This window comes from Pseudorca crassidens, chromosome 15 (genome assembly GCF_039906515.1).
Source record: "Pseudorca crassidens isolate mPseCra1 chromosome 15, mPseCra1.hap1, whole genome shotgun sequence".
In the NCBI taxonomy this organism is placed as follows: Eukaryota; Metazoa; Chordata; class Mammalia; order Artiodactyla; family Delphinidae; genus Pseudorca; species Pseudorca crassidens.
Window position 1 is genome coordinate 29,711,502 of NC_090310.1, and position 12,564 is coordinate 29,724,065.

General features: G+C 51.4%; 1 protein-coding gene across 1 annotated transcript in view; it reads left to right on the forward strand.

Annotated features, from left to right (window-relative positions):
* The window catches only part of LOC137206544 (uncharacterized), a 154,994-nt gene that overhangs the window by 69,752 nt on the left and 72,678 nt on the right, over positions 1-12,564 (forward strand). Inside the window, exons 29-36 of the mRNA XM_067705236.1 lie at positions 2,730-2,941; positions 4,568-4,756; positions 5,177-5,316; positions 6,352-6,514; positions 6,631-6,717; positions 8,923-9,060; positions 9,156-9,275; positions 10,401-10,493. Coding sequence (XP_067561337.1) covers positions 2,730-2,941; positions 4,568-4,756; positions 5,177-5,316; positions 6,352-6,514; positions 6,631-6,717; positions 8,923-9,060; positions 9,156-9,275; positions 10,401-10,493 — 1,142 coding nt within the window. The remainder of the gene's footprint in view (positions 1-2,729; positions 2,942-4,567; positions 4,757-5,176; positions 5,317-6,351; positions 6,515-6,630; positions 6,718-8,922; positions 9,061-9,155; positions 9,276-10,400; positions 10,494-12,564) is intronic.

Genomic DNA, 12,564 nt, shown 5'->3' on the forward strand with positions numbered 1-12,564 from the left:
GAAGCTTCCAGGAGCTTTTCTTTATTCCTAGTGTCTTTAAATCTTATGATGATGAGCCTTGGCGTGAATCTCTTTTCATTCACCGTACTGAGCACTTAGGCCCTTCCATTTGGAGACACGCCATTTGGGTCTTGGTAATTTTCTTGTACAGTTTCTTTGGTAATTTCCTTCCTTCTGTGTTCTGGAATTCCTGTTGGTCAGATGTTTTCCTCAAACTAAGCCTTTAATTTTCTTCTTTTCTCTCCTTTGTTCTGTCTCTTTGCCCTTTTGTTCTGTTGTGAGGGCTGATTTCCTCAACTTCATCTGCCAGCCCCTGTACTGTTGTTTTAATTTTAGCTGGCTTATATTCCCAAGAGCTCATTTTTTGTTCCTGAAAGTTCTTTTCTTAGAGTGTCCTGCTCCATGAATGCATTATCTTCTCTTCTCTGAGAGCATAAGTTATAGAACTGGGGGGCTTTGGTCTGTTCTCCCTGAGTTTCTTTTTTCTTTTTATTTCTGAAGCTCCTGCTAGTGGCTTTTCCCACATGCCAGGCAAGACTTGGATATGTGCTTTTGTTTAAGAGTTGGTCACTTGGAACTTGTTTGGAAGGATGCTCTATGTGTGTGGGGGTGGTGCTGTCTTTTAAAAACTTTATTTTATTGAAGTGTAGTTGATTTACAGTGTTGTGTTAATTTCTGCTGTACAGCAAAGTGATTCAGTTATACATATATATGCATTTTTTTCGTATTCTTTTCCATTATGGTTTATCACAGGATATTGAATAGTTCCCTGTGCTATACAGTAGGACCTTGCTGTTTATCCATCCTATAGATAATAGTTTGCATCTGCTAGTCCCAAACTCCCAGTCCATCCCTCCCTCACCTCCCACCCGCTTGGCAACCACAAGTCTGTTCTCTGTGTCTGCGAGTCTGTTTCTGTTTCATAGATAAGTTCAATTGTATCATTTTTTTAGATTCCACATATAAGTGATATCATATGGTATTTGTTTTTCTCTTTCTGACTTCACTTAGTATGATAATCTCTAGGTTCATCCATGTTGCTGTAAGTGGCATTATTTCATTCTTTTTATGGCTGAGTAGTATTCCGTCGTATATATGTACGTGTGGACGTGCTCTTGTTGACTGGTGGGCTTCCCTGTTGCGTGGTTGGGTGGGGTCCTGGCTCTCCCTGAGGACCTGGGGCCCATATCTGTGGACCTTTTTTTTTTTTTTCAGTTGTTCTGTTCTTCTGTGGAGCAACCTTCCCATCTCCTGTGGCACTGGTACCTCAGGGCAGGGCATTGAGCTGCTCTCTATTCAGTATCTCCCTGTTCTCAACTTGGCAGCTCACCCACTGCCCTCACTGTGTTGGATCTCCCTGCATCCTGGCCTCTCCGCCTCAGTTTCCCCACATAGTGAGTCTCCCATCTCCAGCAGGAGGTGAGGGAGGGTTTCTTCCCTTTGGCACACTCCACTGCCTCTCTTTTAGGGCTCAGCTCAATGGTTCCGTGTTTATGGGAGCCTTCACTGACCTGCCTGACCTTAGTCTAACTCCCTCTTTCTTTTCCTTCCTAGCACTCAGCATTTTCTACTTAGGTGGGTCTCAGTGTATGTTTATTTGTTCGCGATCCCTCCCCCATCCCCTTACCACCCCCAAACTGCAAGTTCCACGAGGGCAGTGACTATGCCTCCCTGTTCACTGCCGAGTCCTAAGTGTCTCGAGCAATATTTACTGAATTAGTCCTTGAGTGATTGGGAGGATTCATTACAAAATATGAGAGGGGTCCAGCAACCTGGTTTTAGTTCATCGTGGAAGGGCAAAAGTTTATGCAAAATGTCACCTTTTTTTTTTTTTTTTTTGCGGTACGCGGGCCTCTCCCGTTGCGGAGCACAGGCTCCGGACGCGCAGGCCCAGCAGCCATGGCTCACGGGCCCAGCCGCTCCGCGGCATGTGGGATCTTCCCGGACCGGGGCACGAACCCGTGTCCCCTGCATCGGCAGGCGGACTCTCAACCACTGCGCCACCAGGGAAGCCCGCAAAATGTCAACTTTTTGATGATGGTGACGATTGGTCTTTACTCTTCTGAATGGGTGCTTCCTCTATCCCAAGACCCAGTGATCAGTACTGTTGTACCCATTTTACAGATGACGGAAGCACAGGTTCGAAGAGGTCACACAGCTTGGAAGAGTAAAGGCCATGTTCTTGATCACCACACCCCAGTGCCCCCTCTCCAACTGTCCCAGCATTTCTTTTGTCTAATATGTCATCATGAGAAAATTTCAAACATACAGAGAAGTGCAAAGAGTTGTGCATTGAACACCAGCATACTCTCAACCTAGATTCTGCCATTAACATTTTACTCCACCTGCCTTCTTACACATCTGCCCACTTATCCATCCATCTTATTTGTTGGTGCAGGTCAAATTAAGTTGTAAACTTCAGTACAATTTCACCCCTACACATTTCAGTATTATATCATTAGCTAGAGCGAATCGCACACATCTCCAGGGTACCATTTGATGAGTTTCGACAGGTGCACAGACCCGTGAAACCCAAGCGCCTGCCAAAATTCAGAACGTTATCATCATTCCAGAAAGTTCCCTCATGCTCCGTCCCATTCCAAGTTTTGAGATACACCCAGAGTGACCGTGATGAGACTATGGGAGCCTCTAGCTCGCTGCCTGCGCACCCTTCTTCAAAAGCTCCCCTCTTGCCGGGGATGCCATTTCTTCCTCTCTGCCTCTCTCAGGAGCCTTGAACCTGGATAGTCCATGGCTGATGGTCTCGGCGGCTCACAGGCTGTACTGGCCCCACCGAGCCACGTTCCAGGCTGTTGTGGAGCTGACGCTGGGCAAGGCCTGGACCCTCAAGAATCTGGTGATGAACATGGCCTGCAAGAGCCAGGGCCTCCACAGGGAGGGCAAGGTCCACGTCTACACCCCAGCTACCACCTACCTCCGGGTGAGCATGCTGGGCCACACCACCTGCCCCTCACTCCCGCCCCCGCAGACAGGGAGCCTGATTTCCTGCGGCTTAGATCTTCTGTGCAGGGGGTTAAAACCGAGGTCCGGGGTCGGTAACAGGTCGCAGATGTGTGACATCTGGCTCACGCTATTAACATTCTTCAGAGTTTGTTGCCAAGTGAGTTTGGGAGAGGGAAACAAAATAAATCTCAATTTCCCATATTCTTGCTTAGCAGCTGATAAAGTAAAATATTAAAGTAGTTTGAAGTGGTACCTCGGAAACAGGTAGACATCAGGCTTTTGCTTAAATCCAGAACGGAAACTTCAAGGATGTAGGTCAGTTTCCCACCACCTGCTCAGTGTAAGTCTGCTTCTTTGCACACATTTGATCGTTTGGCCATAGAAGCATAACAGAGTTTGGAAGAAAACCAACCAGAGAAGGACTTCCCTGGTGTCACACATGGGAACCTGGCACATCAAGCCTCTCCCTGTGTTGGGATGATGAGCGGACACAGTGTGGTCCAGGCCTGGGGCCCAGAAGGAGGCAGCTCGGTGGGCGTGCTAGGGGACAGCTCAGTCCCCTCTGAGGCAGGGGCCAGGTGGCACCAGTGGAGTCGGAAGGAGCAGGTGACTCCTGGCAAGCTTAGGGACCCTGAGGAGGCCGCTGTGTGACAGATAGACCCAGGACAGGATACAGGGTGGGGTTGACCAGCCTGTTCCTTCAGATGACCCAGCCCAGGGAGGGGCAGATGGTGGCCTGGTGGTTTGAAGGTGTAGCTGACTGATTTGCTGACAGATTTGCTGATGGATTGGTTGGGGGAGGGGGTGAAGAAAAGACGAGTAACCCCAAGTTTTTGGTTCAAGCAGCTGGGTGGAAGCAGGTGCCGTTTGCTGAAATGGGGAAGCCAGCAGTGAAGGGTCTGCAGGTTCTGGGGGTGACCTGAGGTCGGTGACATAGGGGGTAAGGTCTTGGGGAGTTCTAGTATTTGTCAGGAGGTTCAGTAATTCCCAAAGCCCATCTTGGCCCTGTCACCTCTCCTCGTGAGTCCCCCGAGGGAGCTGCGTGAACAAGGGACAGAGGCCAGCCGGGCACGAGGCACCTTGATGTTCCTAGTAGGGCTTGTGCCAAGGGCGCTGTGCTGGGGTACACAGCACAGCACAGGGCTGAAGTGCTGTGCCTCCCCCAGCCCCAGCGCAAGCCAAAGTAACACTCCTCCCAGGGCTCTGAACACCATGACGATGATGCAGGGACAGAAAGCCACCTGCAGGCGTGTGCCCTTCAAGACACAGAGACCCTGCCTGCTCATAACAATGGCTCAGTAGATCCTATTCCTTCCTTGAGCTGAAGGGAAGAGAGGGGAAGGGATGGTCTTCTCTGATAACTCAGATTCACTCTCTGTTCGGGGTTGAGAGAGAGAGAGCAGTTTTTCCTCTTTCCTCATGACCCTGTACGGAACAACCAATTCTGCTTGGACCCATCGGGAAAGACCTCGCAGAGATGGCATTGGAGGGGTTTTGAAGGATGAGTGGGAGTTCACCAAGTGGGACTGGGGAGAAAGGGCATCCCAGGAGGAGGAAATAGGGTGTGCAAAGACCCTGGTCAGCCTCTTCACCCTCACTGCAGGTTTCCACAGTGACAGCCGTGGCACAGAGCCTCTTTCGCAGCTGGAGTAAAGTAGAATCAGCCTGGAGTGCAGCAGGGCAGGGTGAGATCCATGCCGAGAACAGCCAGGACCGTAAGATCCTTCACGGCTGGTTGAAGGGCCCCCAGCAGGAGCTGAATTTAACGGTGGCCTACAGGCATACAGAGCAGGTAAGGGGTCCAGGCGGCCCGTGCTGGAGGCTCTGCCATCCAGAGACCCCAGATCCATCACCTGGGATGGGAAAGGGCTACTAGCTTGGCCTATGACCTTGGGCCTCCCTGAGCCTCAGTTTCTTTATCTGTAAAATGGGCCCCAGCCATATTAGCACAGACCTCAGAGCAAAGGTCAGCCACCTGGAGCTGGAAGCCCAAGTCCTTCGTTCCTGCTGGGCACCTGGGGAGGTCTGGCCATGGCAGTGTCCCTGTGCCACCTCGTGGTCCGATGAGGTGGAGGCAGCAGCCCTTCTCGGGTGGTCATCCCCAGGGTGATGAGCGGGCAGTGGGAGCTGCCCCTGGTGACCCCCGGCGCAGGGTGTTTAGCAGCTTGGACCCTGCGGGCATCCCTCTGCATCGGCCTGGTCCTCGTTGCAGCCATGGAAGAGCTACCTGTTGCTGACGGCTCTGGGGGCCAGTGCCGGGGGCCAGCGTCAGGGCCTGCAGCTGGAGGGCGAACTGGAGGAGCTAATGCAAGACAGGAGGTTGTACCAGAAGCAGGGGACTTTCTTCCTTAGGTATGTTTGGCCCCTTCCCCCAGGCCGATTCCCCTGAGGTGCGGTGCCGGCCTGGGTCTCCCCTTCTCCAGCATGGAGGATCACCAGGGAGCAGGGTGTGCAGTGCTGCCAGAGGGGCCCAGACAGAACCCAGAGCTCAGAGACGAGTTGCCCCCCGCCCAAAAGCCCCCATGTCCCTCACCCCCTTCCATTAGTGTGCTACGGTGGGCACAGAAATCAGTCTCATCACCCCAGCCTGAAAGCTGCTCTGGGGAACCATTTCAGTTCTTGGAGGCACAGGGGTTAAAAAGCTTGTTCTTTGTGGGGGGCGAACAGCACAGGGTTGGAGTCAACAGCCTGAAGTCCAGGCTGTGCACTGACCAGCTGAGGGACCTTAGCCATCTACTGTCAAAACAACAGCAATAACCCAAAAGTAACAGCCACTGTCATTTGCAAAGGTCTCATTCATTTCTTTATTTCATTTATATTTATTGAGCACCTAGTATGTGCCAAGCACTTTTCTGGGCCTGTGGAGAACAGCAGAGAATAAAAAGGACAGAAATCCTTGCCCCTAGGGTGTTTGCATTCGTGGCACATACATTATCCCTAATAACTCCACTGCTGTGTGAGTTGGGTATTATTATTTTAGCCCCCACTTGACAGATGGGAAGACTGAGGTACAGAGAAGTCAATCAAGTCCTTTGCTGCCCAAGGTCACAGAGCTAGTGAAAGGCTGAGCCTGGATTCCAGCCCCAGTCTGTGTGACCCCAGACCCCATGTGCTGCCTGGACCCTGGGTCTCTGCTGCCAAGTGGTGACCCCAGCTGTGTCCAGCTCACTGGGTTGTCGAGAGGACACAGCGGGATGGTGAATGGGTGTTGATTGGCAAATGTAACGCACAGGGCTGATGTGTGTCCTGATGTTCTTCTCCTGTCTGTGACAAAGTCTTAACTCTGCAAGACAGTGACAGGCCCAGTCTGAGTCCCTGGGCCACAGTTGTCCCCTGACCCTGCCAGCCTGTTAATGACTTCAGCCTGTTTCCCCCTCTCCACGCCAGGCACCCGTGGACTCTGCCCATCCCACAAAGCATCCTCCTGCAGGAGACCTTCACGGCGGACAGGCAGCACCAGCGTTACTCCCTGGAGACAAGGGTTGTTCTGGATGGCCAGGAGGAGACCCTGCAGACCGTAGTCCTGGGCTACCAGGCCGGGCACCCATACGTGAGTGGGCTCCAGGGTGCAGTGGGAAGGGGCCTGAGAGCGGGAGGGAGGGCCCCACCTGCCTCTGACCCATCTGTGTGTGTGTGTATGTGTGTGTGTGTGGTTGTCCCTCCCAGGTCTGCGCGGGCCTGACCCACCCATACAACGGCAAGGCCATCCCCAGGAACTTGGAGGGGTGCGTGGTTACGTGGAACCGGCACATCGTAAGTGAGGATCCCAGAGACCTTTTCACCCCAGCAGTCCCCAGTTCAAGCTGTCATCTTCTCTCAGCTGGATGAACAAAACATTCCCCTGCCTGAGTTTTCTGTTCCACTTTCTCTGCCTGATCCAACCTACTTGACATTAGTCTTCCTAGGAGTGAACCTCATTTTGCCTCTGTGTCCTTAGCAAATTATCTCCTGTCTCTGGACCTCAGTTTCCTCGTCTGTACAATGGAGACAGCAACCCTCTTACACAGTGGTTCTGAGGATCAAAGTGTAGTACAGTGATCTCTCTCCAGTACTTACGACATGGCCATAGGCCCTCATCCAAGTCTCCTTCCTGACCCCTCTAGGAGTAGCATCTCTGGGAGGTGACTCCATTCTCCAGCAAGCATTTATTGGCACCTACTGTGTGCTGGGCCCTGGACAAGGAAGATAGTGGTGGTTTCTCCCTTGTGGGATATCCAAAGGCCTGAGGGTGAAACCGGGCCAGCTGTTGAGTATGGAGACCTGTGCTTCTGGGACCTCACTTCCCCGCTTGTTAAAGTGGGCTGTAAGCAGCCTCCAGGTTTAGGAGCTGAAGTTCTTGGAGCTCCTGAGGGGAAACAGCGGGCAGGATGGCCACCCAGAACACCTGCAGAAATGTTTCCCAGTGATGTGTACTGTTTTCTAAACCAGACATTGCAAAATGGTGACATGGGCCGAATCCAACCTTGCAGATGTGTTTTGTTTGGCCTGGTCAGAATTTAAATTAAAAAAATAATAAATTATCAACATTTAAAATCAGAAGACTGGGAGTAAAACCCGGATCTCTGCTTCTAATTTAAAAAAAATCGGAAGATCTGACCCACCCGCCAACAACAGGCTAGACCCAAGTAGATGGGGATCCTTTAATGTAGTTTAATTTGACTGTCCGTTCTTTTAAAAACCCTGTCTTTGTTTAATGACACACATTTTTCTCTTCTCTTGGACCTTTGTTTATTCTCCCTCCATCCAGGCTCTAAAATAAAGCTGTGTATTCTTTTAAAGATGTACACCAATGATAAAATTCTGTGGCAAGAAATTTTTAACTTCTCAGTCAGCACAGGTGGGAAAAGGTGGCAACCTGCTACTTGTACGTTGTGTGCGCAGAAGCTAATGGTTGTTGGGTGAATAAGTGATTAGCTACGTGTATGCGTTTCCTATTGCTACTATAACAAATTACCACAAACTTAGCGGCTTAAAACAACACAAATATGTCTTACATTTCTGGAGATCTGAAATCCAAAATGGGTTTCCCTTGGCTAAAATCAAGGTGTTGCCAGGATTGCATTCTTTCTAGAGGCTCCAGGGGAGAATCTGTTTCCTTGCCTTTTCTAGCTTCTAAAAGCCACCCATGTTTCTTGGTTCATGGTCCATTTTGCTAAAAGCTATCAGAGTAGCATCTTCCACTCTCTCTGACTGTGACCCTACTGCCTCCCTCTTATAAAAACCCTTGTGATGGGAATTCCCTAGTAGTCCAGTGGTTAAGCCTCCATGCTTCCACTGCAGGGGACACGGGTGCAATCCCTAGTCGGGGAACTAAGGTCCTGCATGCCACATGGCATGGCCAAAAAAAACCACCCAAAACAAACAAAGAAAAAAAAAACCCTTGTGATTAGCCCACTGGATAATCCAGAATAATCTCCCCATCTCGAGATCCTTAACCACAAAGTCCCTTTTTCCCTGTAAGGTTACAAATTCCCAGGTTCCAGGGTTGAGGACATGGATGTCTTTGGGAGGGCGAATATTATTCTGCCTGCCACACTGTGAGTTAAACGTTCTTCCACTTAGCGTGGCTTTGGGGTTTCAGGCTACAACTACAACTAGTGATTCTGCGTTCTTCTAGATATTTATTGAGCACCTACTATGTGCCAGGTCCTGTGCTGAGTGTTAGGAATATAGCAGTGAATAGAACAGACTAATACCAGGACACTCCCTGTGAATGAGACACAGGCCCTCAAGCCCACCCCACTCATCCTACCTGTGGGCTCTGGAGTTTATCATACCTGTTCAAAGACTCCATGTGTACCTGCCCTGCACTTCCTCTCCTGTGAGCAGGACAGTGTAGACTGTGCTTTCACCCATCAATCTTGGGAACCACTTTAACTGGGTTCCATGGGTGGCCTCTGCGGGCACTCAGCGATGGGAAGTCCCCTCTCTCAGGGCCGTTGGTTCTTGTACACCCAGGCCAGGAACAAGGACGTTGAGGTCACTCTGAAAGTCAACCAGAAAGTCTTGCTGCACTTAAAGGGTCTGCACCATGACCGATCTCGGCGTGGGCAAGTCTGGCACAGCCTGGCCCTGGAGGTGGCTCACTCCTCCCAGGTACCCATCCCCGCATCGGGCAAATGCTGGTTGGTGGCCTCCAGGCAGAACTTGACTGTTGGTGAGAGTAAAGGGTACTGTCTGTTCCTTCCTAGCTGAGGTTCCCCCAGGCCGTGAGTTTGGATGGGGACATTGTCTTCAGGCGGAGTCACCAGGGAGCATTTGACTGCGGTGTGGATGCACGGGCTGCCATCAACCACAATGTCACGTCCCAGGTCAGAAGACCGAGTTCTGCCTCCTTGCTGAGGGAGGAGGGGCTTTAATGTTAGCGAGCAGGTGTCCAGTATGGGACAGCACAGGAGGTGGCAGGGTGGCCCTGGCAAACTGACAGCACAGACCTTATTTTGGCAGTGTGCATGTGATGAATCAGATGCACTATTGTAATAAAAGTTTGCTTTACTGTGGAAGTTTATTCCCCAGTCACGTCACGGTTCAGTGTGGCTCTGCTCCACAGTCAACTAGGAACCCAGGCTCCCTCCACCTTGTGGCTCTGCCCAGCTGGTGGATGGTGAGAAAGAGGGTGAGAATTATGCAGGAGGTTTTCATTGGCCAGGCCCATACGTAGTCCATGCCACTCCTGCCCACAGTCCATTGACCAGAACTCATCACATGACCTCACCCAGCTGCAAGGGAGGCTGGGAAATGTAATTTTAGCCATGTGTCCTGGAGGGAAAGGAAATACATTTTGGTAAATATATAGCAGCCACTGTAGGTCTATTCATGAATTCACCATATACAGATTGTCTTTGCTGTGTGCCAGGCTCTGTGTGATGTGCCAGGGCTGCACAGATGACTGTGTTTCTATTCCCATCTCCAAGGAACTTCCAAGTTCAAATCCCAGCTCCACTGCTGACTTGCTGTGTCACCTTGGGTAAATTACTTAACCCCTCTGAGCATCAGTTTTTCCAGCTGTGAAATGGGAATAGTAATACCAGCATATGAGAGCAGGGGTGATGATTAAATAAGACGATAATTGTAAAGCCAGCTTCCCAGTGCCTAGTTCATGGCCAGGGTCAAATAAATGGCAGCCGTGGACATGGGAGGCACGAGCAGGCACCATGGCAGGTGAAGGAGGGGGTGCAGGGTCCCAGAGCTGTCCTCCCAGCCCCGTGTCTTGGGCCTCACTTCTCAAGCTTCCGAGTAATGCAGCCTCAGTGAGATTTAGGCTGAGAACCATCCAGGGAGGGTGGTGGCTTCTGGCATCTGCTGTGGGGCCCGGGTTTGGGGCAGACTCTGGGATGACCTGTTCCTCCTCCATGCCAGCGAGCCACCTTCTGGGATTCTGCATCTCATTCTCCTGCTCCCTCTGACCGTGCTTCTCCAACTCCCCCTCCCAACAGGTCTCAGTCCAGCTGAACGGGTCTGACTCCCACTTGGTGTTTTCCCTCCAGCTCAGACATCCCCACAGACCAACATTTCCTCCAAACTTACAGGTATGGATGGTGGTCCCTTTGGGATGACCTCAACTACCTGCCAAGTGTTGTATCCAAGCAGCCAGCTTGCTGGGAGACGGGGTGGAAGGAAAGGAGGATGGAGACCCTGGGGAGGGAGCAGAGGGAGGGCCACATCACGATGTTAAGCTTAGCCAGACAGTCCCTCCACATTTGGAAGTGATTGTCCAGGCAAGAAGGGTTTTCAGTTCCCTGGCTGTGTGTGTGTGTGTGTGTGTGTGTGTGTGTGTGTGTGTGTGTGTGTGAGAGAGAGAGAGAGAGAGAGAGAGAGAGAGAGAGAGAAAGGATCACATTTCACCCTTGAAAATGGAGAGAAGCAGAATTGTCCTCAAACCCTGTCCTGTAGCTGGATTTGGGAGAAGCTGTATGATCCTTCAGAATGGCTTTTTCAACCCCAGAGTACTTTACCCAGTGTGGGGTAGAAACACTAAAGGGTTTCACTCTACAAGGAAAGGAAGGGGCAGAGAAAGGAGACCAGGTGGGAAGGTTGTGCTCTGCTCTTCCAGGGCTGGCTCCTTAGAAAGCCCCCCACGTCGGTTGCTTCCCTAAGGAAGCTGTGTGTGCTGTGTATGCAGGAATTAGGCCGTGGGCTGGGGAGATGGAGGTGTGGATGGGTAATCCCAACAGGGATGAGGACTGGAATTCGATAGCAATTTTTTTTTTTTTTTTTGCGGTACGTGGGCCTCTCACTGCTGTGGCCTCTCCCGTTGCGGAGCACAGGCTCCGGACGCGCAGGCTCAGCGGCCATGGCTCACGGGCCCAGCCACTCCGCGGCACGTGGGATCTTCCCGGGCCGGGGCACGAACCCGTGTCCCCTGCACCGGCAGGCGGACTCTCAACCACTGCGCCACCAGGGAAGCCCTCGATAGCAATTTTTAAATGCCTGCTGTGCCTGTGGGTTTTGAAAACTTGAGTGGAGCCTGAGAAGGGCTCTGAATTATGGAAACTGATCATTCTCAGAGGCACGTTTTTTCACATGTCGGCATCTGTGAAATCAGATGTGTCTTCAAATCCACGCTGGTTCATTGTTTCATTAGCAGCCTTTTCACTTTCAAGGAAATATATAAAATCATGGCACATCTGAGGGCAGCTGGCATCTAGGATTTGAAACCGTGCCGTCGCTGTCATCAGTTGTAATGGGAGCTGATGTCCGTTGAGTGTTTACTGTGTGCCAGGCTCTGTTCTAAACCCTTTATGTGGATCATCTCACGGATGCCTTGTGGTGCTGCTGTCTCGGCATTCTGCAGATGAGACTCTGGGACAGAGAGAGGTGACGTGACCTGTACAAGGTCATGGAGCGCATAAGTGCAGGATGTTGCATGGGGACCCAGCAGTCTGGCTGCAGAGCCCATGCAGCCTCTGGCACTCAAGGCAGGTGGTGGGTGGGTGGTCCTGCTGGAAGCTTGGATGCTGGGTCACCTAACGGGTTTGTACTTTGTTATTACTTTTTAAAGCAGCAGAATCCTTTGCTCACATTATCTCTGTGATTGAATGGGGGCTGGGGATGGGGGCAGGAGCCTGGCCTTCTCAACCCCATCCTCCCTCTTGAAATCCCTCCGGGGTATCTTTCCACTGGTATTTCACAACCTAATTTTCATTATTGCCTCCCTGCCCAAGGAGACTTTTTAGACATTTTTTTCCTCTAACCGTCCCTTTTATGAAAACTTAAGTCCACAGATGTCCTGTATTTCTGTTATGTGCTGATGTATACCTATGCCTTATATAAGACGTTGTTGTTTTTCTTAACCTACCTGCTAAGAACCAATTACGCATTTAGGGCAATATTGCCCCTGTTGAGAACGCACACTCTGTAGGACCCCTCAGGCCCACAGAAGCCAATCAGAGAGAACGGTGTACCCTGGACCTTCCCAACCCAAGCTGCATGTTAGAATCACCTGGGGAGGGCTTCCCTGGTGGCGCAGTGGTTGAGAGTCCGCCTGCCGGTGCAGGGGACACGGGTTCGTGTCCCGGTCCGGGAAGATCCCACATGCCGCGGAGCGGCTGGGCCCGTGAGCCATGGCCGCTGAGCCTGCGCGTCCGGAGCCTGTGCTCC